The 23,326-nt window shown below is 38.3% G+C and overlaps 1 protein-coding gene across 5 annotated transcripts in view; it reads left to right on the top strand.

Moving 5' to 3' along the window:
* TANGO6 (transport and golgi organization 6 homolog) overlaps positions 1-23,326 on the top strand; it is a 180,659-nt gene that overhangs the window by 6,670 nt on the left and 150,663 nt on the right. For 4 of the 5 annotated variants that reach the window (XR_016035983.1, XM_088830977.1, XM_088830975.1 and 1 more), the window contains exons 2-7: positions 4,777-5,420; positions 8,247-8,363; positions 10,472-10,613; positions 12,543-12,679; positions 15,020-15,182; positions 18,864-18,946. Coding sequence is in view for 4 of the 5 variants with exons in the window: in XM_088830977.1 (XP_088687103.1) it covers positions 4,777-5,420; positions 8,247-8,363; positions 10,472-10,613; positions 12,543-12,679; positions 15,020-15,182; positions 18,864-18,946 (1,286 nt within the window). In the remaining variant the exon portion in view is untranslated. The remainder of the gene's footprint in view (positions 1-4,776; positions 5,421-8,246; positions 8,364-10,471; positions 10,614-12,542; positions 12,680-15,019; positions 15,183-18,863; positions 18,947-23,326) is intronic. The other variant, XM_088830976.1, reaches the window with a different exon arrangement.

The following is a 23,326-nucleotide window of genomic DNA, read 5'->3' as shown; positions in this document are numbered from 1 at the left end:
TGTTTTTTATCTTTAGGAATATTTTGAATTTTCTTTTTGATTTATTTTTTTAAAACTATGAAAAAAGAGTGTGTGCTCAGTCATGTCTAGCTCTTTGTGACCCCATGGACTGTAGCCCACTAGGTTTCTCTGTCCATGGAATTTCCCAGGCGCGAGTACTGGAGTGGGTTACTATCTCCAGGGAATCTTCCCAACCCAGGGATTGAACCCATGTCTCTTGCGTCTCCTGCATTGGCAGGCAGATTCTTTACTAGTAGCACCACCTTTGAAGCCCATGAGAAACATACAGTGCTTTAAGAGGAAAACTCTAAAGCTGGATACATTTATCCATGTCTCCTCCCACTAATTTTTTTCCGTTTCTTTCTATAGATAGTTCATTGTAGTGAATTTTTAACTTGTTCTTCCACTACTTTTAAAACATAAAAATAATCTGTGTACCTTCCCATTCTAGCACAAAAGTTAGCATACTATATACATTCTTCTATACCTTTTAAAATTCAATGTGTCTTAGAGATAGCTGCATAGTGGTATGTGGAAATCTTCCTTTTTCCCTTTTATAGCTGCATAGTATTCCATTATGTGAATATGCCACTGTTTATTCATCAGTTCTCTATGAATGGATATTTGGGTTGGTTTAAGCCTTTTGTTAATATAAAAAAATACTTTTACCAGACTCAATGGGTTTGGGGTCCTTAGTGAACACACCAAGTACTTTCTTAAAGTAGAAGCGTTTATTACATGTGACAAGTAAGGAGTCAGGGAGATAGTGTTACCAAGTTCAAACTACTACTGTTCACTGCTCTACCATGACAGGACAGTAAATTGGGGGACAGGTGTTTGGGCAAGAAATAACAACTTTATTTGGAAAGCCAGCAGACTGAGAAGATGGTGGTACCAGAAAACCATCTTAACCTAGTTAGAATTCAGGCTTCTTTTATACTAAAAGGGGATAGAGTGTGGCTTGTTGCAGACTTGGCGCAGTTGTCGATCTAGCCATGATGTTTCTGTAAACCTCCAACGGAGAAAAATGTTCAATGGAGAAAAATGTTATTTTCTTTTCTGCAACTTTTTAATCTCTGTATATGTGGGAAAGCCTTATACCTTTAAAGGTCAAACCTAGGAGGTAGAGAAAAGACTGTGGTGTATATTTTACACACAAAGATTAGAGCTAAAGGAATAGACCCAAGATGGAGTCAGGTTTGTTCTGTGTTAAATAGGCCTCAAAGCGCTATCTCCCCATACCATTGGACCAGGGTAGTTTTAAGCCTGGGAGGCATGCATATTCATGAAAGGGCAGGCATGATCATCCATAAGAATTATAAAGAGACTGTGGTTACTCTAGGTTGCCCCAAACTGAGAGCAAACAGGTACTTGAATGTTTGCTTGTACTACAGTGTCTTGTTGGATGTTTTGTAACCTTTTGGAGACACCTGTGCAATTTAAGGGTTAGCTTCTGCAAGACAAAACACACTTTGATTCGGCCCCATCCCTTCCCTGCTGCTGCATATCTAACAATATGGCAATGAGAAGCTTTGTGTATATGTCACTTTGCATTTTTGCCTGTGTATCTATCTATAGGATATATTCTTGAAAGAGGGATTGCTGGGCCAATGGTTAAATGCCTGTGTAATTTTGTTAGATATTGCCAAATTTCTCTTCTTAGGGAATGTACCATTTTAGTCTCTTACCAGCCATGTATGAAAGTGTGTGTTTCCCCAAAACACACAATGTGTTATAAAAACAGTTGGATTTTAGCCACTTGATAGATGGGAAGTGATATTTCAGTATAGTTTTAATTTACTTTTCTCTTAGGAGCAAGGTTGATCATATGTTCATGTTTAAGAGCAATTTGCATTTCTTTTTCTGTAAACTGTTCATATCTTTTCCCCATGTAGTATTTCATACTCTGTTCACTTTAGAATATTTTTAGTGAACATGTCATCGAATAATGTTCATCATAGTATAATGGCTTCAAATAATCCATCTGTCATTCATTCATTCATTCAATAAGTAACTACTTACTTTGAACAGCTGCTGTGTCAGATGGGCCTTGTTCCAGGCAAGGAGAACACAGCAGTGAACAAAACAGAGCAATATCCTTGTCCTCAAGGAGTTTTTGTTCTCGATGGTGGAGAGACAATAATAAGCAAAACAGATGTTACATATAAAATACAGTATGTTAGATACAGGTAGACTATAATTTACTCAATGTGTATTTCTAATTTTACACTATTATAAATAATGTTGAACACCCTTTTAGTTATCATCAGTTGCATCTTGCTTAGAAGATATATTAACTTTAGTTTTGAAGTCTATTGCTGTTTGATTTGTTTTCAGCATTTTATTATAGTTTTATAACTGTAACCCACCTTTTTGCATTACATTTTTAGTAGTCATCCTAGAATTACAATATACATCGTAATTTTTCACAATCTGCTTAGAATTTATCTTGTACCACTTCACAGGACACATAAAAACCTTGTAACTGTAAGGGTTCTTTTATAGCCTACCACCCCTTTTGGGTTTTATGCTATAGTTTTCATGTTTATTGTATCTATATAAGATATAAACCCAATAATACAGTTTTATAGATTTTACTTTAGACAGTTATATATGTTTAAACAAATAAAGAGGAAACAAATGAATCTTTTGTATTTACCCACGTATTTACCATTTCTGATGCTTTTCCTTCCTTCCTGAAGATCCAAGTTTCCATCTGATTCTATTTTCCTTCACCTTGAAGAACTTCCTTTAGCATTTGTTTGTATTCAGATCTGCTGGCAGTCAGTTTTTATTGATCTGAAAGTGTCTTCCTTTTCCTTTCATTTTTGAAGGCTACTTTTTATGGGATATAGAATTGAGACTTGATAGGTGTTTTTTTTTTTTCCTGTCATCACATCAGGTGGTGGTGGTTGTTTTTTGTTTGTTTTTTTGCTCTGTTACCGCTTTAATAGTTTTTCTATTATCTTTTAACAGTTATTGCTTGTGACGATAAGTGCACAGTCATTCATAGCATTGGTGTCCTTTGCTGACTGCTTTTTTCTGACTACTTTCAAGATTTTCTCTTTGCCTAATTTTTAATTGGAGGATGATTGCTTTACAGTATTATGTTGATTTCTGCCCTCTATCAGTGTGATCTTTATCTGATTTTAATGATTGACTATAATATGCCTAGATGTGATTTTCTTTCTACTTATCCTAATTGGGCATCACTGAGCTTACTGAATCTGTAAATTTATATTTTTCCACTAAATTTTGGGAAATTTTGATCATTATTTCTTCACGTCCTTTTGTGTTCCATTTTCTCTCCTCTCCTTTTATTCTAGTTACTATTTTATTACAAATACAGCATTTGATAGTGTTCATAGATACTAAGGCTCTTTCTATAAAATATTTTTTTTCTTTATTGTTCAGATTGGATAATTTCTAGGGCTGTTTTAAATACTAAGAGGATCTGACATGTGAAAGGTAAATTTTTGGGAGAGTGAAAGTAGGGAAGCCAGTCAAGAGGGTTCTGCTGTACTTCAGTTTAAAGATGTTAATGGTTTCGACAAAGGTTGTAGTTGTGAGATGGAGAAAAATGAATAAATCTGAGAATGATTTAGTAAGCAGAACAGGAAAGACTTGGTGATGGGTTAGATAAAAGAAAAAGGTGGAGATGTAACCAGTTAATAACCAGGTTGGATTGTACATAGGAGTGTAAGGTATCTGTGAGAATCAGTAATTTGTTGAATTTGGAAAGCCTAAGAAATATCCAAGTGGCGATTTCATTCAGCAGTTGGAAATATGTCTCTGAAACTTAGAGTCATGGGCTCTAAGTAGTCATGGGCCAGGCATGTAAATTCGGAAGCTGTTAGCTTATAGCTCATTTTTAAAGACCTAGGCCTGATTAAGACTGTCGAGGAAGATAATCCAGAGTTCAGAACGAGCCTTGGAGCACTGTGATATCTGGTAGAGGAAAAGAACCAGTAGAGGAGACATTTCGAGATGGCCTTTGAGGTAGGAGGGAAAAAACCAGGACAGGGTGATTGCTGCCCCAGAACATGAGAGAGGAGCCTTTCAAGGAGGGAGTCAGCAAGGTTGTCAGCTGCTGAGAGTGTGCATGAGCTCCTTCACCAGCAGAGGGCAGTAAAGACCATTTTGGGAGAGTTCAGGAAAAATTGAGAATAGATAATAGGGAGTGTGTGTGATTGAATTAATTTCTTTGCGTCCCATGTCCATATTCTGTGATCTGCCTCACTGGTTGTAATTTTATTATGGAAAGGACTTTGTTTTCTTCAATGCTGTATCCCTGGGATCTGGAACAGCTTGAATGAGCCTTCTGTGGTAAATGTTTACCTTTTTAGATTTCTGTTCTTGCTATAGTTTCAGCCCAGTAAGTTGATTAAGATTTGGCCTCTTGGTTCTGGGGCAGGAAGCACGCTGTCCCCTCAGAACGTGTGGGGAATGGAAACAAACTCCATGAAGTATTAGGTTGGCCAAAAAGTTCGCTCAGGTCTTTCCATAGGATGCTATCAAAAACCCAAATGAATTTTTTGGCTAACCCAATATAATGTGTTATATACATAATTCTAACTACATGCAAAGTGCTGTGGTAAGACAGGAAATGTCGTCTTGAATTCTGCCTTGGCTGGGGAGGCAAGTTGGGGGGCCTCTTTCTAGAAGTAATGACATTGAGTCAGGCCTCAGAAGAGGAACTGGAGTGGGCAAGGCATTCCCCATGGAGGGAAGCACAATTTGTTTTCCATGTATGTAATTTGATTGATTTTTCTTCAGAAGGATCAGGCTCAAATTCACTGCAGATCACAAAACATGATGTCCTGTTGGCTACTTTAAAATCTAACCTGTCTGCTTTGGAGGACAAGTTTCTGAAAGATCCTCACTGGAAGATACTGAAACTCCTTCGGGATGAAATTGCTAATGAGGCAGAATGGCCACAAGACTCTGTGGACGTCACCTGGCATTTTACCTCCCAGACCTTACTGCTGCTGCTGTGCTTGAAGGAAACCATGCTCCGCCTGGCAGCTGATTTCAATCCAGGTAAACCCAACCCGAAGACTCCAGAAACTGCTCCTGCCCTGAGCCCAGACACGCTTAGCGTCTCCCAGCAAAAGACTGTCCAGTCAGTTTTGCAGTTTGTAGTGACCTTGGGTGTCTGCCCCTATCTCGTGCCCGGTGTTGGAGTCTCTCTGAGATACAGGACTGAGTTTGGGGCTGTTGTTCAGGACGTGGTGTGTCTCAGTGCTGCTCCCAGCGCAACCCGGAGGCTGTACACGAGCTGCAGGGTCCTCCTCAATGTTGCTCAGCATGCGTCCCTGGGGAGCCTGGTTTTCTGCCGCCATTTTGGGGATATCGCAGCAGGTCTGTGCCAGCTGGGGTTCTGCCCAAGCAAGAGATCACCGCTGAGTCCTGAGGAAGAGGTAAGCATCCGTGGAGAGAGAGAGAGAGAGTGTGAGAATCTATGTGTGTACTTGTGTGTGGTTGCTATAAGAGACCATCTTAGTTCTTTGGAAAAGTGCTGATTGGAAAGACCTAGAATTTTTATTAAATGCCTAAGCATCTCTGGGAAATCTATCTCTCACTTCTTGGGAAATAGATGGGGAAACAGTGGAAACAGTGTCAGACTTTATTTTTTTGGGCTCCAAAATCACTGCAGATGCTGATTGCAGCCATGAAATTGAAAGACGCTTACTCCTTGGAAGGAAAGTTATGACCAACCTAGACAGCATATTAAAAAGCAGAGACATTACTTTGCCAACCAAGGTCCATCTAGTCAAGGCTATGGTTTTTCCCGTGGTCATGTATGGATGTGAGAGTTGGACTGTGAAGAAAGCTGATCACCGAAGAATTGATGCTTTTGAACTGTGGTGCTGGAGAAGACTCTTGAGAGTCCCTTGGACTGCAAGGAGATCCAACCAGTCCATTCTAAAGGAGATCGATCCTGGGTGTTCATTGGAAGGACTGATGCTAAAGCTGAAACTGCAATACTTTGGCCACCTCATGCGACGAGTTGACTCACTGGAAAAGAGTCTGATGCTAGGAGGGATTGGGGGTGGGAGGAGACGGGGACGACAGAGAATGAGATGGCTGGATGGCATCACCGACTCGATGGACATGAGTTTGAGTGAACTCCGGGAGTTGATGATGGATAGGGAGGCCTGGCATGCTGTGATTCATGAGGTCGCAAAGAGTCGGACACGGCTGAGTGACTGAACTGAACTGAACTGAAGCATCTCTGGTGGATAGACGAATCTTTTTAGGGGTTTGGACCTTTCATTTATTAAATACGAGTCCTTTCACTCCTGGAAAGTCCATTTCACCTGTTCCCTTCTTTCCATTTTTTGAAACAGCTGTCGCAAGCTATTTCTTTGAATCTCTGTTTCTTTCCAACTTTGTAAAATGTGTTTATTAATGCCTGCCTTGAGAAAAAAAGCAGTACCTACCTTGGAGGGTGGCTGTGAGGAATAAGGATAATGTGTGTAAGTTACCTGGCCCAATACCCAGCAGTGCTCACCAAAAAGTTACTCCTACTAATATTAATATTAAACTGTTTATGCTGCTTAATTAAGTTCTTGGGAAGATTAAGTGAGATGAAGTATGCAAGCACTGGGTGCCCTCCACAATCCCGTCGGTATTGGTTGTTACTGTTAGGTGTTGAGGGGACAGGCAAGTGTTTTGTTGACAGTCAGTAAGAATCTGAGCATCTGGATGATAAAGTGATGTGACGGATACAAAAGCATTCGATGTGGCCCTTTTCTCAAACAGCTCACACAGTCACTGGGGAGACAAGACTCACAAGTGTAACGTAACAGGGACCACTGCTTCCCTATGAGAGCACTGCCAGCCTTAGCACAGGAACCTAAACAGAAGACGCTGTTAAGGTATAAATGTAACCAGGGTCACATGCACTGTAACTCCTGCATCCAGACTTTATCATGTCTACTCACCTCATCTGTCAGTCAGCCTTTCTATGTCACCCTCCAGCTTGTTCCTTTTCTGTTTGTTCTCCCTGTGCTCACAAAAGAAAATAAAACAGAAAACATTTAAAAGCCATTGTCACCTGAGTAGTCATGTGAAATTATGGTCTCCTCCAGTGCCCTTATGTTCTGCGGAGCAGAGCTCTGTGCTCTTTACAACAGGGTGTGCGTCTTGACAGCTCCATCAGAGCCTGCTACCTGCACTTCCTTGAGATGAGGGGTCTGGAGCAGGTCTTACAACTATTGTTTGAGCTAAGCAGTACCCAGAGGTCTCAGGCAGAAGAGAGAAAGGAAAAGGGAAACACAGAAAGGACCAAATGATGGGGTGGAAGGAGAAGGGGAAACATGGTGGGTGGAGGTATGAAGCTGGATAAGTCCCACAACAGCTCCTGCTCTGAGCAGCATCTGCATCACAATTTACTAAATCCGAATGAGCAGGATTCTGAGTCTTGACTGTGAAGCTCCCAAAGTGGGTCAGTCTGTTGTGGCTTGGAGCAGGGACCCAGTTAAACAGCACCCTCTTTGCTGCCCAAATTCTGAATGAATGAAAAGGCAGTTAACAGAGTAAGAGATGACAAGTCAGAATGTCACCTTTATTACTCATCAAGGCAGAGCTGGAAGGTCTATAGAGACCCATGGGTCTCCTAACAGTGCATTCCACAATGAGATGCACTTCTCACCCAGTTTTAAAGGGTGCTAGAAAACTGCAGCTCCTTCTGCCCCAATGCAGAGGACATGCTCCTGAAAAATCTGTGGCACAGAAGAGCAGAACAGACTGTGCGCTCACGCCCAAGAGACCGTAAGAGGAAGGAGCTGTGTGTACCAGAACTCAGCAATCAGATGAGTGGATGCAATCTCCTGCCCAGAAATGGGTGAGGGAATGGAGAGGGGGCCAGGAGTGTTTCCTTATTATAGCTTCCTCTGAATGGAAGGAAACCAAGAGGCAAAAGAATTAAAATGGATAACCAACAAGGACCTACTATATAGCACATGGAACTCTTCTCAATGTTATGTGGCAACCTGGATGGGAGGGGAGATTGAGAGAGAATGGATGCATGTATATGGCTGAGTCCCTTTGCTGTCCACCTGACATTATCACTGCGTTGTTAATAAACTATATCCCAATACAAAATAAAAAGTTAAAAAAAAGGTAAAAGAAGTTGGCCTCCTGCTCCTCTCACAAGCATGTTTGTTCACTGTTGCAGAGCATTACTTTCTATTGCTTGCTTGGTTTGTATCTCACAGAAGCCAAGGACGTGTTTCTTTTAGGTGTTAACTGAAGAAGAAAGAGCCCTATCAAGGAAGGCCCTAAGAGACATCTTGGATCAAGTGTATCAGCCATTAGCAGTCCGAGAATTACTTATCCTCCAGGGAGGACCACCCCAGGTATGCACTCCTGGGGACTCTTGTGGGTAAAGCTTTAATGATAGAGTGTAGTGTATTGTCTTCTTCCCTGGTAGCTCAGCAGTAAAGAATTTGCCTGTGATGCAGGAGACCCAAATTTGATTCCTGGGGGAGGAATATCCCCTGAAGAAGGAAATGGCAACCCACCCCAGTATTCTTGCCTGGGAAATCCCATGGACAGAGGAGCCTGGCTGGCTACAGTCCATGGGGTTGCAAAGAGTTGGACACGACTGAGTGACTAAACAACTGTTTTCTCCTGGAAATTAGTCTAGTTGAATCCTGTTTCATCTTTTAAATTGTTAAAAAGTATTTGCCAAACTAAATTACACTGACCTCTGGGATAATTTTAAGGGATTTTTCTTTTAATGAAAAATGGACACTTTTCCCAATAATATTGTGATAATTTTTTAGGGCTTATGACAAAAATATATTTTATTCATTCTCAAACTGGGTCTTTTTTTTTAAACTAAAATTTGGCTGTTTGACAGTATTCTTCTGGCAAAAGTATTTGAACATCTTATTCTTTGAATGGAATATTTGAAGTCAAGGAATTAAAACTAGAGTAAAAAGGTAATAGTATATATTCTGCTCAGCATAATGTAGTTTCTTTTTTCCTTAAAAGTAATTATTTATCCAAAATGATTCAATTTGGTGATGTAGCTGGATTTCTTTTAGTACCTAAATTTTAGTTACAAGTTTGGGTGAGTAAAGCATGAAGGTCCAAAGGATGGAACTTCCCTGGTGGTCCAGGGATTAAAACTCTGTGCTCTGAATGCAGAGGGTCTGGATTCAATCCCTGGGCAGGGAACTAGATCCCACAAGATGCAACTAAGGCCTGGTTCAGCCAAATAAATAAATATGTATTTTTTTTTTAAAAAAGCATGAAGGGTCAAAACAGTTAACCAGAGGACAAGCTGAAGCTGACTGTGAAGACATCTCCTTGCTGAAGTCATTTTCATCTCATCCCTAGAATATTACTAGAGCCTCATATTGGGACCCTCTTGCTCATGCTATGCTTCTCTGAGTGAGTCCACAGTTTGCCAGATGAAACAAAATACGTTATAAGGACATGGTGGAAAGCAGAGGCCCAGGAGTTGGGCACACTGGAATTCAACCCCAGTGTGCAATTGTTTGAATTAGTGAGCCTTTCCATCCCTCACTTTCCTTACCCATAAAACAGGGATGACAACAGTACCTTCCTTATTGAGATTGTGTGGGGGGTACTTAACACAGTGCATGGCACATCAACCCCCTCAGATATCTTTGATTATTAATAATTAGAAAAGAGAGAACAGGCTAGTTGGGGTTAAATGTTTCCTTCACTAAGTTTTATGCTCACACAGTTAAACACAATGAATGACCACACTATAATTTGTACTCCAGCCCAAAATAAGGGACAGCAAGTCTGTTTTGTTTATGGTGGTGCCACAGAACTCTCAAAAGGAGTTCTTGAGGAAATCTAACTCTTCCTAAAACTGCTATGTCAAAAGGAATCAGAGCAGCTACGACCTCAGAGGCCAGGACAGGAGTGCCCCTCACTGATGTGGACTCTCTTAGTGGTGAATCTTCTTTGGAAGCTGCATTTGATTGGAAGGACTGCATTCAGATTGGTTACATAGATCTTGTGTCCCTCAAATCTATATTTTATTCACAAACATATTTGTATATTTCTGGGTTTGAAATTTTACTTGATACTTTTTTGAAGAAGTTTAACTGTATTTTTACTTCCTTAAAAGTGAGGCTGAAGAAGATTTTATAAATGTTTACAAAGATTTTTTTTTTTCTTTATAAAGATTTTTTTTTTTTTTTTGCCATGATGGCTTTGCAGGATCTAAGTTCCCCAACCTGGGATTGAACCCAGGCCATGGCAGCGAAAGTCGAAGGAAGCCTAGTTGAAGGAATCCTAACAAATGGGCCACCAGGGAACTCTCCCTTCCCCTTTTTTTTGAAAGAAAAAAATTTGCCCTTTTGAAGTCTGTATAGTGTACTGTTAATTATCAGTCTGACTCAGTATATTTGTATATTTTTAATTTCTGTAAATCCTATCCATTGTGCTGACATTCATTCACACATTTCCCTTCATTTTTCAGTCCTGCTCAGAAGGGAAGATGCAAGTTAGGTGCCGGGCCCCAGCTTGGCTCCGGCGTCTGTGTGGGCAGCTCCTCTCTGAAAGGTTGATGAGACCCAGCGGTGTTCAGGCAGTAGTCCGGGGCATTTTGGAAGGAGCAGGTGGTAAGAAATAGACATTTGTTACTTCGGCATCCACTTTTCTTTATTGGTCTCTAGCCTTTGACTGTAAAACCTGATGGAGACTAGACTTTGGTTGTGCCTTTGTGGGGCGTGCAGAAGTTAAACTTTAATGAACTCCTTTTCCAAAAAAACTCATTTTCTTGCTATTTTCCCCCAAAATAGTTGTGATACACTGCTCATGTTGCATAGTATTGTCAGCTGTTTCAAATAAATTATAATATCAGAGGAAAACATTGTACAGAAAGTTTAAGTAAACCCTATAGAAACCAAGAAATTCTCTGTGGAAAAGGCCAGAGGTCCTAAGAGTACTTTACCTCAGGACTTAAAATACAAAAGCATTCTCAAGCTTGAGACACCCAAGTGATAAAAGCTTTGGAATGAAATTTTAGATTTGTTTCCAGTTATATTCTCTTAGTCCTCATTAAGAGAAGAAATGTTAATTATCATGCTAAGTATGGTGTAGTTTTTAATTTATATTTTTTGACTTTTAAAATTATATATGCACATAATTTAAAGAATCAATAGGTCTATAATGCTTTTAGAGAAAAATAGCAGTCCTTAGCGGCTTTCCACTCCATTTCCCATCCCCAGAAGCAACCACTTGGAACATTTTGAGCAGGCTTCTTCTGATATTTTTTCTAACCATAATCCTTATATTAAAAAATATTTCACTGGATGGAGTGGATGTGCCTGGCAATTTTTGAATGGATAGCGGGCATTTTAATTTAACACTGCCGGATGCTGTATTTTGTCGTGTTCCTTTATTGGGCTTTGTGCTAGGATGCAGTTAATTTTTTTAGTATCAGTTTGAGTCCTTCAGTTCTGGCTCTTAAACCTTGTTACTGTGGGTGGATAACAGCCTTTAACCTAAGGTAATTTGGCACCAATACTAAGGTGATACCTTTCTGGGATTTTACTTGATTCTGTTTGTGTTAAGAGGCTTTTCCATGCTCACTAGTAGGAACACTAACTACTCCAAGCCCTGCATGAGCTCTGGGGATTGTTCTCCCTACTGCTTTCTGGTGTTTCTTACCTTGGGTTTCTCTCTCCCTGTCACTGTTCCTCTCTCTCAACACACACACACCATACTCTGCAGAAGACTTGAGAGAGGATTCCTCTGCTGATCTCTGGAGTTCCCTCTTTGTGTAGCTTTCTCCTCTCTGCTGTTTTACCCTGAAAGCTCTAGCTGTGTTGAGGTCCCTGAATTCTGAACTGTGTTTCTTCTTTAATTCAGCAACGTAGCAGGCTTCATTGGGTTCTCCTTTACCTGTGGTGTGGCCTCAAAACTCTCTAGGGACTTGCCTTGGCGGTCCATTGGCTAAGACTCCATGCTCCATGCAGGGGCACTGGTTCAATCCCTAGTCAGGGAACTGAGTTCCTACATACCTTGTAGTATGGACAAAAAAATTAAAAAAAGAAATCCTCTCTCAAGGTAGTAGGCTAGGGTGTTCATGGGGCTCACCTTGTTTGCTTCCCTTCTGTTTGGGACCAGTGTCTTGGGCTGCTTTTGTCCAATGTCTGAAAGCCACCGTTTACATATTTTTTTTAAGGGGATATGGTAAATCTGATACCTGTTACTCCCTAACTCTAGTTTAAGGCAGTTTGAATGCCATGATGCATATAAATAGAGAGAATAATAGAAATATTAATCATTTAAAACAAGTCAGTAATAAGCACAAAGAAGAAACTAGTGTTCAGAAAGTATGAATACTCTCATTACAATGGTTAAGTGCTATTTTTTCCTCTGAACTTGCCAGGGACCAACATCAAAAAGAAAGTATTTAGAGGTAGTTTATCTTACAGAAGAAATTAGCGACTTTCAATAGGGAAAAAAATAGTTTCTCCTCTAATTTAAGGACCTTATGTGGTGAGGTGCTATGAATTTTTGACGTCTGTATCCATTGCTGACAGCTGGGGCGGCTGGAGGGAGTGATGCTGAGGCCACAGCTGCCGACTGGAAGAAGTGTGACTTGATTGCAAAGATTTTAGCCTCTTGTCCCCAGCAGTCTCTTTCACCAGAGGATTATTACAGAGATATCTGTCCCCAGGTAAATCATATTTCTTTTGTCTGTTTGAGGATTATCTGCTTATTTATAGAAAGAGGAATTTTAATGTTCACCAATATTGAATTAGGGGCTTTCCTAGTGGCTCAGTGGTAAAGAATATGCCTGCAGTGCTGGAGACGCGGGTTTGATCCCTGGATGGGGAAGATCCCCTTGGAGAAGGAAATGGCAACCCACTCTAGTATTCTTGCCTGGAAAATCCTGTCTGTCCATGGTGTTGCAAAGAGTCGGATACGACTTAGTGACTAAACAACAACAGTATTGAGTTAATATAATGTTTATTATTCAGTGAAGGACTTTCTTAATAATATTAAAACCTGTGGGAGAGACTGATCTGTTAGGCTTCCCTGATGGCTCAGTTGGTAAAGAATCCATCTGCACTGCAGGAGACCCCGGTTCAATTCCTCGGTCAGGAAGATCCCCTGGAGAAGGGATAGGCTACCCACTCCAGTAATCTTGGGCTTCCCTTGTGGCTCAGCTGGTAAACAATCTGCCTGCAGTACGGGAGACCTGGGTTCGATCCCTGGGTTGGAATGATCCCTTGGAGAACAGAAAGGCTACCCACTCCAGTATCCTGGCCTAGAGAATTCCATGGACTGTATCAGTGGGGTTGCAAACAGTCAGACATGACTGAGTGACTTTCACTTTTATCATTAGTAACTGACTAGCTTGCCCTCAAAACTGGAATATGAAACTATAGTTTTGTTGTATTTATTATCTTTTCTGTGTTTTTAATTATTTTTTTAAAAATATGTAGTAAATAAAAAAGGTATACAATTTTAAAAAGCACAAAAGAGTAAGCAGAAAAATAAGTCTCTCTCCTGTCTCTGTACCAATTTCTTATTTATTTTGCAGAGACAATCTGTGAATCGTGTATATAATTATATGTGTATTATTTATTTTTATATTCTAATTTTTATCCAAATGATGATAATATGCTGCACACACTATTTTTCAGTTTTGCTTTTTTCACTTAACAATGTACCTTGGAGATCATTTCATATTAAGCGGTCTCATTCTTTTTCTTGGGTGCATAGTATTTCATCTCATTATATACCATAATTTATTTAACCAGTTTCCTATTAATGGACATTTAAATTGTTTCCATTGTTTTGCTGTTACAATGCTCCAGTTAATAGGGAAAATTTTTAAAATTGAAATGATTGGCTTAAAAATTACATGTATTTAAATTTTTGATTGATATTATATATGTATTTGTTTTCCCACACCTTTGCCTACACAGTGTGTTACAAAACTTTTCTTTGTTAATCTGATAGGTGAAAATGTGGAAGGAGTGTTCTTAGTCACCACTCCACATGCTTTTAGATGTAAGATATGCCTTTTGGAGTACAGTGTAAAGAAAGTCATTCAGCTGTTATGCTGGTCTTCAGGTTCTCATGGGGAAGCATGGATAAGAACAAATATCATGATGTACAATCTTACACTGGAAGATACTAAGCAGAAATTATCTTACAGGATAAAGTTATTTGCAATGATGAGTAAACATTTTCTAAAACTAGTAGCTATAATTTTGGCACTTAAGGAAATGAGACAATCAAGTCATAGGTTTTGGTCTTGCTGAGCCTGTTTTTGGCAGCATCACAGGTAGATACAATTTTGGGACAGCAGTTTCTCCTGTCTACAAAACATTTGAGTCACTTTTAAGCCGGGAGCAGAATGCACTTTTCTCTTGGGTACTTAGACTCAAACATGAGAGATCAGTGGTTTGTTTGGTTTTTGTTTTTCAATGTTTATTTTTTGAGAATAAAGTAGACCCTTGGTCAGATCTGACAGGCTCTTCAGATTCTGAATATATTTATATGCTTTGACCCCATAATTGCTATTTATTATAGCAAAATTTGGGGGAAAAGCTGAATATCTGGAAATAATATTTTTGAAGAATTTATAATAATATGAGAAGGTTTCAGCAGTACACAAAATTGAATACTAAGTATGGTCTCAATTGAAAAGAGGAAAGAATTATACAGGGAATATATTGGAAAAGATATACCAAAAGTGTTTATAGTAATTTGGAATTTAATTTTTTTTCTTAAAAATTATTCTCCAAATTTTCTACAAATAACACATATTTGTAGATAAATCTGATAAAACTGTTTAATAAAAACAGCTCCTTCAGTTCTCATACCCTTTGGTACTGGGTTGTTAAATTAATAAAAAAAAACCAAACAGTTCTGTTGGATCAGTGTTATTGCAGTGAATTTATTTTTTGGTGTAAAGAAGTTAATGTGAAATGTGTTCTTTTCTTAGTTGTTGTAGTGCCTCTTACAAAGAGCCTGGTATTTACCTCATGGATTTTTCTTTTAGATTTTGGATTTATTTCACTTTCAAGATAAATTGACAGCACGACAATTTCAGAGAGTTGCCACCACAACCTTTGTAACTATGTCGAGAGAACAGCCGCAACTGGCAGCCAAGTACTTACTTCAGCCCCTGTTAGCTCCTCTTCATCGATGTTTAAGTACAACAGGTAAACAAGGAAGTCTGGTGGTTTGGAGTCCCTCTAAAGGACCTTCTTCCGTGTTTTGGATTTAAATGACTTAAGTCTATGTAGTTCAGTGTTTTTAGTTTTGTTTTTTCCTCCTCAACTTTTTATTTTGAAAAATAGACTTCATGGAAGTTCTAAGAAGAATACACTGTCTCATCCCTATATACTTTACATAATTAACATTTTGGCATGTTCACTTTCTCTTTCTCTCTTCCTGAACACATACATATTTTTTTTCCTGAAGCATTTGAGAATTAGTTGCAGACATCCTCTAATATATAGACTTTATTCAGATTTCTTGTCTGAAGAATTTCCTTTATATGTTTTTTTTTAATTACATTTCATTTACTTGTTACATTAATTCTTTAATGTAGAATAGATCCCTAATGATCTTTAGCTCTGACACTTTTGAAGCCCAGGTTATAGACTGTTCTTCAGTTTGTATTTGCCTAATTGTTTCCTCGTGATTAGATCCAGGTTAAACATTTTGGCAGGAATACTGTATACAATTTTAATTTTCAGTCCATTAGATTATGGACACATGCCATCAGTTTATTCCATTAGTAAAGTTAAATATGATTATTTGATTAAGGTGGTAGCAACCAGATTTCTCCACTGTAACAATACCTTCCTCCCTTTTTAATTAATAATAATCTATGGGATGGTTGACATATGAGACAGTGTGACTATCCTGTTTCCAAACAGTCCTTCATACTGTGGTTTGGTATCCCTGATAATTTTTGCTGGTAAAATGGTGACATTCTTTTTTTTTTTTTTAAATTGTTTCTATTTTGTTAGTTGATATTGTTAGTTGATATTCTTCTGTAAGGAAGCGCTTTTCTTTTCTTCTTGCCTCATCTCTTTAAAAAAAACATTTATTTAAATACCCATACAGATTCAGATTCTTCTTTAATTCAGTGGATGACTGAATATTCCTATATTCATTTTGATGCTCAGATTTTCCCAGATTTGGCCAGAGAGTTTTAAGTGTGTGTTTGTTTTTTATTTTTAATGGAAGATAATTACTTTACAGTGTTGTGTTGGTTTCTACCCTACAACAAAAGGAATCAGTCATAATGTGTATATATCACCCCTAATATCTTTTAACCACTTCCCTCTGTATATTTTCATTCTTTATTGAGGTTAGTGCTAGGATACAGAGTCTCATTTCAGCATTTTTAGTGAGTTTTTTAAAAAAACAAAACCTTTCCATAATAGTATTTTCTGAGGTTACAAATAAAGAGAAAAATTGATCTGTGGTTAAGCCCAGTTTATTTCTGTGTAGACTTCGTATAGAAGTCATTTATATAAATGTTTCTGAACCTGTGTAGAGGGGTTTAAGTTCAGTTCAGTTGCTCAGTCGTGTCCGACTCTTTGCGACCCCATGGACGGCAGCACGCCAGGCTTCCCTATCCATCACCAACTCTTGGAGTTTACTCAAACTCATGTCCATTGAGTCGATGATGCCATCCAACCGTCTCATCCTCTGTCGTCCCCTTCTCCTCCCGCCTTCAATCTTTCCCAGCATCAGGGTCTTTTCAAATGAGTCAGTTCTTTGCATCAGGTGGCCAAAGTATTGGAGTTTCAGCTTCAGCATCAGTCCTTCCAATGAATATTCAGTGGGTGAGAATAAAGAAAGCCTAATTCTTGTGCTTGTAAAGCTTCACCAGATTGAGCTTTGGTGAAGTGAAACTTGTGATTATTCAAACATGATAAGCATGATATTTGAATAAATAATTAAAATTCCTTTATGTATTTAATAGAAATCTAGTCTGGGATTAGTGTATTCCTCAAAAAATGAAGTATTATTTCTATTGGCACTTGTCATCAAGGCCTAGGACTTCATTTATATCTAATTTCAAGTGAGACCATACCGCATTTCTAATCTATTTATCTTCTTGCCTGTGACTGACCAGGTATTTCCTTTAGTCTGGAGCAGTTCTCGTTGTGTGGTCCCAAGATCAGAAGCGTCAGCATCACCTGGGAATTTATTAGAAATACAACTTTTTGGGCTCCGCCTTAAACCTACAGAGTTAGAAACTCTGATGTTGGGCCCAGCACTGTTTTGACTGGCCCACTAGGTAATTCAAGTGTGTGTTCCAGTTTGAGCCCTAGTCTAGAGCACTAGGGCTTCCCAGGTAGTGCAGTGGTAAAGAATCTGCCTGGAGTGCTGGAGACCTGGGTTCAATCCCTGGGTTGGAAAGATCCCCTGGGGAAGGGAATGGCAACCCACTCCAGTATTCTTGCCTGGAGAATTCCATGGACAGAGGAGCCTGGCGGGGTCGCAAGAGTCAGACATGACTGAGTGACTGACACTACTGCTAGAGCACTATGCTTGGGAGGCCTAGATTCAGTCCAGTTGTGGGTCAGTTATTTTTGTCCTGGGCCTTGTTCATTCATTCAAAGAATATTTATTGGGCATCTCTTTACCAGGCATTCTACCAGGCATTAGGTTACATCTGTAATGCCAGCTACATGTTTTGCATATGACATCTGTTGGTAATGAAAAGGACTGAGTTAGAATATGACTGATCTTATACGTAAACCCCATCATTGCCACTGGAAAAACAATCTAATATATACGCTTTCTTATTTTGTTTTTCATATCGCAGCATGTTTTTTAGGGATATGTAGCAAGTGTGATGAATCACCATATTTTATCAATTCCAAGATGCACTTTTTTTCCACATTAAAAAAACTTTTTTTTGAAATCTCTTTCACATTGTAGTAACTCTAATATCTAGATGCGTTTCACTATCACCGTTGGCCAGGTAGCAACTGTAGTATTGTCCATGTCTGCAAGTGAGTGTTAAAACTTGTGGAATGGATGTCAGTGACTGAAGAAAATTGTCATGACAGTAATGAAACCAAGGGCTCTTGAGGATATTACATCATTGCACTCAGTGGCTCAGAGGTCAATATATTATGGCCCAACACAGATACCAAAAATGTTTCAGAAGAGTTGGACACTAATTAATGTGAAGTGTTAATTCTTTATCTTGTTTATTCCAGTTATTTAGCTTTTATCAGGAATGATAGGGACTTCCCCTGGTTGTCCAGTGGCTAGGGCTCCATGCCTCCATTGTAGGGGGCACAGGTTCAATCCCTGGTCAGGGAACTAAGATCCTGTATGCTTGCAGAATAGCAAAGAAAAACAGAATGATATATAACAAAACTGTGTAAAATAAATCTAAGTTCTCTTAATAATTCTTTTTTAAAAAACTCTGTTTTAAAAGTTCAGCTTTAAAATTTTAAATTTCTATATTTAAAAATTTTAAATTTTATAGGGAAATTTTCAAATACATGTACAGAGAATAGTATAATGAACATCTGTGTACCAGTAACCCAGATACAACTATTGATTCTGCCATTTTCATTTAATTTAATCTCCAACTTCCCATTGATTAATTAAAAATTAGAATTCTAAGTGATAATGTTTCATAGGTTACTTGGAAGTGCTTTTTTTTTCTTATTGATACGTAAAATAATAATGCATGTTTGTAATCAGTGAAACTTCTGTGAAATATTATATTTGAATGGTGCTATATTGTAACCATGTTGATTTTCTAATTTTAGCTGTTACTTCCCAAACTTTCTAGTAAAGCATTTTTCCTTAGGCCGTTGAGATGCTGAGTATGAGTAATTTTGTATTTTGTCCTTTAGAGATTCCAGAGAGTGACATGGTGCCAGGGACCATTTTGGTGACAGAAGAACAACTTAGTAGATGTATTGAGGATATATATAAGGTTGGTAATTTAAGTCACTAATATTTTTAGTTAATATTTGTACTTAGTCTTTTAAAATAATTTTGTCTTTTAAACTGATACTTCAAGATTGGAATTACTAATCTTACTAAGTCTTTAGGAATGTGTAACCAGAACTATGTTAGTATTGCTTATAAAACTTTAGTTAGGTTCAATATATACATGTATACATCTATATATAGGTATAGAGATTTGCATTTTGTCTTGTAAAATTTTATTTGAACAAATTCTTCCTGTAGGTAATGGGAAACAAATTTAATAGTTCATATGCCACTCTTAGTGTTTCTATATCTGAGAATAGCCCACGATTGAAACTTGTAATTCTAAAGTTAAACCAGCAGCCTACTACAAGCACATTCTTTGAGTCATTGGTTATAAACTTACTATTGATAAAAGCGGAGAAGACAACGAGTTTGGGGAACTTCTGAGTTGGTGGGACACTGTCGATTAACAATGTACTGTATGAATTAAGTGATGCTTTAACTCTGATTTTACATTTTAAAGTTAAGACATGGGCATTACGTCAGCAAACTTAAGGGCATTATGTCAGCAAGCTAGAACATTTTTTTTCCTGTGCTTTTAACGTATCTCCTTACGTGATCTGAGAGACGATTCAAGCCTTTAGAGAGAAATAGCTGAGGAAAAGGGGAAACATCTTCTTGGGATGAAGCTTTTCCTTATGGTGATGGTTTAATTGCCGATTCAAAAATCAGAAGGAAATTTCAGTGGATTAAGTGTATAGCTTCCGTAAACACATTTCAAGAAATTACCATTGTAACTTGATAAGATACGATTTATTTTATATGAACATCATTGCAAAGCAAGGAATAGAAGCTCAGCTAGATTTATTACTGTGCACGAGAGTAAGTACCTATCTCAGTTATTCTTTTTCTTTCCCAATATAAAGTTTGCTGAATGTACAAGAAGAGTTTATCACTTAGGGTATAGAATTTTTTAGGGGTTGGGGGGGGGGCGGGCTCTGTCAGGCAATTGCCTAGAAACAAAGATTGTCTTGGTTTGATCTGAAATGTAAAACTTGAAGCTATTCTTGAACTAACATGGAAAAATAAAATGGCTATTGTTTAAAAAAAAAACAAACTATATTGTTGACAAGATATGAATTAAGTTTATTTTCTACAAACTGTTATTGATGAAGACATGGATAATACGTTCATGTTTCTGAAAAGTAATCTGTTCATGGTGGGAGGGAGTAATAAATATTATTTCTAACCAAAAAAAAAATAAAAAAATAAACTGATACTTCAAGATTGGAATTACTAATCTTAAATTCCAAACCATCAAAATCTTTTTACTTTGAAAATTGGAAACTATAAGCTGTTAATTTTATCATTTACTTTGAATCTTAAGCAGTTCAGATTCTCTTTAAGTGCATATGCCACTGATGAAAGCATATCCTTAGAAGAAATTGACAAAGGCATTTGCAATACTGTATTTGCAATACTGTAGGCATGACTGAGCGACTTCCCTTTCACTTTTCACTTTCATGCATTGGAGAAGGAAATGGCAGCCCACTCCAGTGTTCTTATCTGGAGAATCCCAGGGATGGGGGAGCATGGTGGGCTTCCATCTATGGGGTCACACAGAGTCGGACATGACTGAAGCGACTTAGCAGCAGCAGCAGCAGCAGCAGGCTTCCTAAACATGATAATATTGAATCTACTTTATAATTTTTGATAGAATCATCATCATGAAGAAGTAAGTTTGAGTAAATGAGTTATGGAAATGACTTCCTAAATATACAGTAAAAGTGAAAAAAAATTTTGTATAAAAACATTTATACAAATTATATGTTCTCTATGATTATAATCTTAAATATATATGAAATACATATTTTTGACAAAAATGAAATCCATTACTGTTAGGCCCAGATGGCATTGGGGTAAATACTCTTCTTTAAAGTTTATTTCAATACACTTATAATGATATCATACTATTAAAAACATTTACAAGAGTAAATAGCTTTCAGAATTATATTTCATGTAAAAAGGTAAAGCTGCATTGGGAATATCGTTTGGCAGTTCCTTAAAAAGTTAAACATGGAGTTATCATCAGTTCAGTTCAGTTCAGTCGCTCAGTCGTGTCTGACTCTCTGCGACCCCATGTATCGCAGCACACCAGGCCTCCCTGTCCATCACCAACTCCTGAAGTTTACCCAAATTCATGTCCATCGAGTCGGTGATTCCATCCAGCCATCTCATTCTCTGTCATCCCCTTCTCCTCCTGCCCCTAATCCCTCCCAGCATCAGGGTCTTTTCCAGTGAGTCAAATCTTCACATCAGGTGGCCAAAGTATTGGAGTTTCAGCTTTAGCATCAGCCCTTCCAGTGAACAACCAGGACTGATCTCCTTTAGGATGGACTGGTTGGATCTCCTTGCAGTCCAAGGGACTTTCAAGAGTCTTCTCCAACACCACAGTTCAAAAGCATCAGTTCTTCAGTGCTCAGCTTTCTTCACAGTCCAACTCTCACATCCATACATGACCACTGGAAAAACCATAGCCTTGACTAGACGGACCTTTGTTGGCAAAGTAATGTCTCTGCTTTTTAATACGCTATCTAGGTTGATCATAACTTTGCTTCCAAGGAGTAAACGTCTTTTAATTTCATGGCTGCAGTCACCATCTGCAGTGATTTTAGAGCCCGAAAAAGTAAAGTCAGCCAGTGTTTCCCCATCTGTTTGCCATGAAATGATGGGACCAGATGCCATGATCTTAGTTTTCTGAATGTTGAGCTTTAAGCCAACTTTTTCACTCTCCTCTTTCACTTTCATCAAGAGGCTCTTGAATTCTTCTTCACTTTCTGCCATAAGGGTGGTTTCATCTGCATATCTGAGGTTATTGATATTTCTCCTGGCAATCTTGATTCCAGCTTGTGCTTCCTCCAGCCCAGCATTTCTCATGATGTACTCTGCATATAAATTAAATAAGCAGGGTGACAATATATAGCCTTGACGTGGTCCTTTTCCTATAATTGAGTTGTCACTTTATTTTTAGAATACATTTTTTTATAAAACAACCTTATTGAAATATACTTTACAGATCAAAAAATAATATTTTAAGTATATGATTCAGTGATTTTTCGTAATTTTACAGAGTTGTGAGACTCTCATCACAGTGCAGTTTTAACATTTCTGTTACCCCAGAAAGATCCTTTGTGCCTACGTATAGTCACTTTTTGTTCCCACCTCTAATCCCCAACAACCACTAATCTGCTCTATATCTCTGTGGATTTGCCTTTTGTGAATATTTTATATGAGGGAATCATGTAACGTGTTCTTTTGTGACCAGCTTCTTTTTCTCTCAGCATCATGTTTCTGTGGTTCATCCAGGTTGTTGCATGAGTTAGCATTTTGGCCCTTTTTATTGTAAGTAAAATATTTAATCTTATGAATATTTAACATACTCTATTTGTTGTCAGTGATGGTCTTTTGCATTAGAGTAAATCTTTTTTTTAGACAACTTTATGAGATATATTTTACATAATATACATTTACCCATTTACAGTGTGCAAATCAGTGGCCTTTTAGAATATTCACAGATATGTGCAGCTGTCATCACAGTCAACTTTAGGACATTTGTTACCTCAGAAGAAATCCACACCACTGCCCACATCCCAGGTCTAGGCAGCCACTAATCTACTTTCTGTCTATATAGATTATCCTGTTCTGAACACTGCATATAAATGGAATCATACAGTATGTAGTCTTTTGTGATTACCTTCTTGCTTCCCTGACAGCCTAGTCGGTAAAGAATTCCCCTGCAGTTCAGGAGACCCTGGTTTGATTCCCGGGTTGCGAAGATCTGCTGGAGAAGGGAAAGTCCGCCTGCTCCAGTATGCTGGCCTGGAGAATTTCATGGACTGTATAGTCCTTTGGGTCACAAAGAGTCGGACACAACTCAGGGACTTTCACTTTCACTTAAAATGATGCTGTAAAGGTTCATCTCTATTATAGCATGAAGCAGCACTTCACTCCTTTTCATTGCTGAATATTATTCTGTTGTAGGTTGTACCTTATTTTTTTTATCCATTCACCATTTGGGGGACATTTGGGTTATTTCTACATTTTGGCTATTGTGAATAATGCTGCTCTGGACATTCATGTATAAGTTACCGTGTGTCCATACGTTTTCGTTTCTCATCCCTGGAAGTATCGTATGGTAATCCTGTGTTTTAATCATTTGAGGTGCTGTCAGATCATTTTCCAAAGTGTTTGTACCATTTCACATTGCTCCCAGCAGTGTATAAGGGTATAAAGTTAATCTTAGGTCATGTTCTTTCAGATAAGAAGGCAGATGTGGACTTCCCTAGTGGTCCAGTGGTTAGGACTCTGCACTTCCAATGTA

The sequence above is a fragment of the Moschus berezovskii genome, chromosome 22, assembly GCF_049115385.1.
Source record: "Moschus berezovskii isolate FMDL1 chromosome 22, NW_MosBer_1.0, whole genome shotgun sequence".
Taxonomy (NCBI): domain Eukaryota; kingdom Metazoa; phylum Chordata; class Mammalia; order Artiodactyla; family Moschidae; genus Moschus; species Moschus berezovskii.
This window is presented reverse-complemented; position numbering and strand designations above follow the sequence as displayed.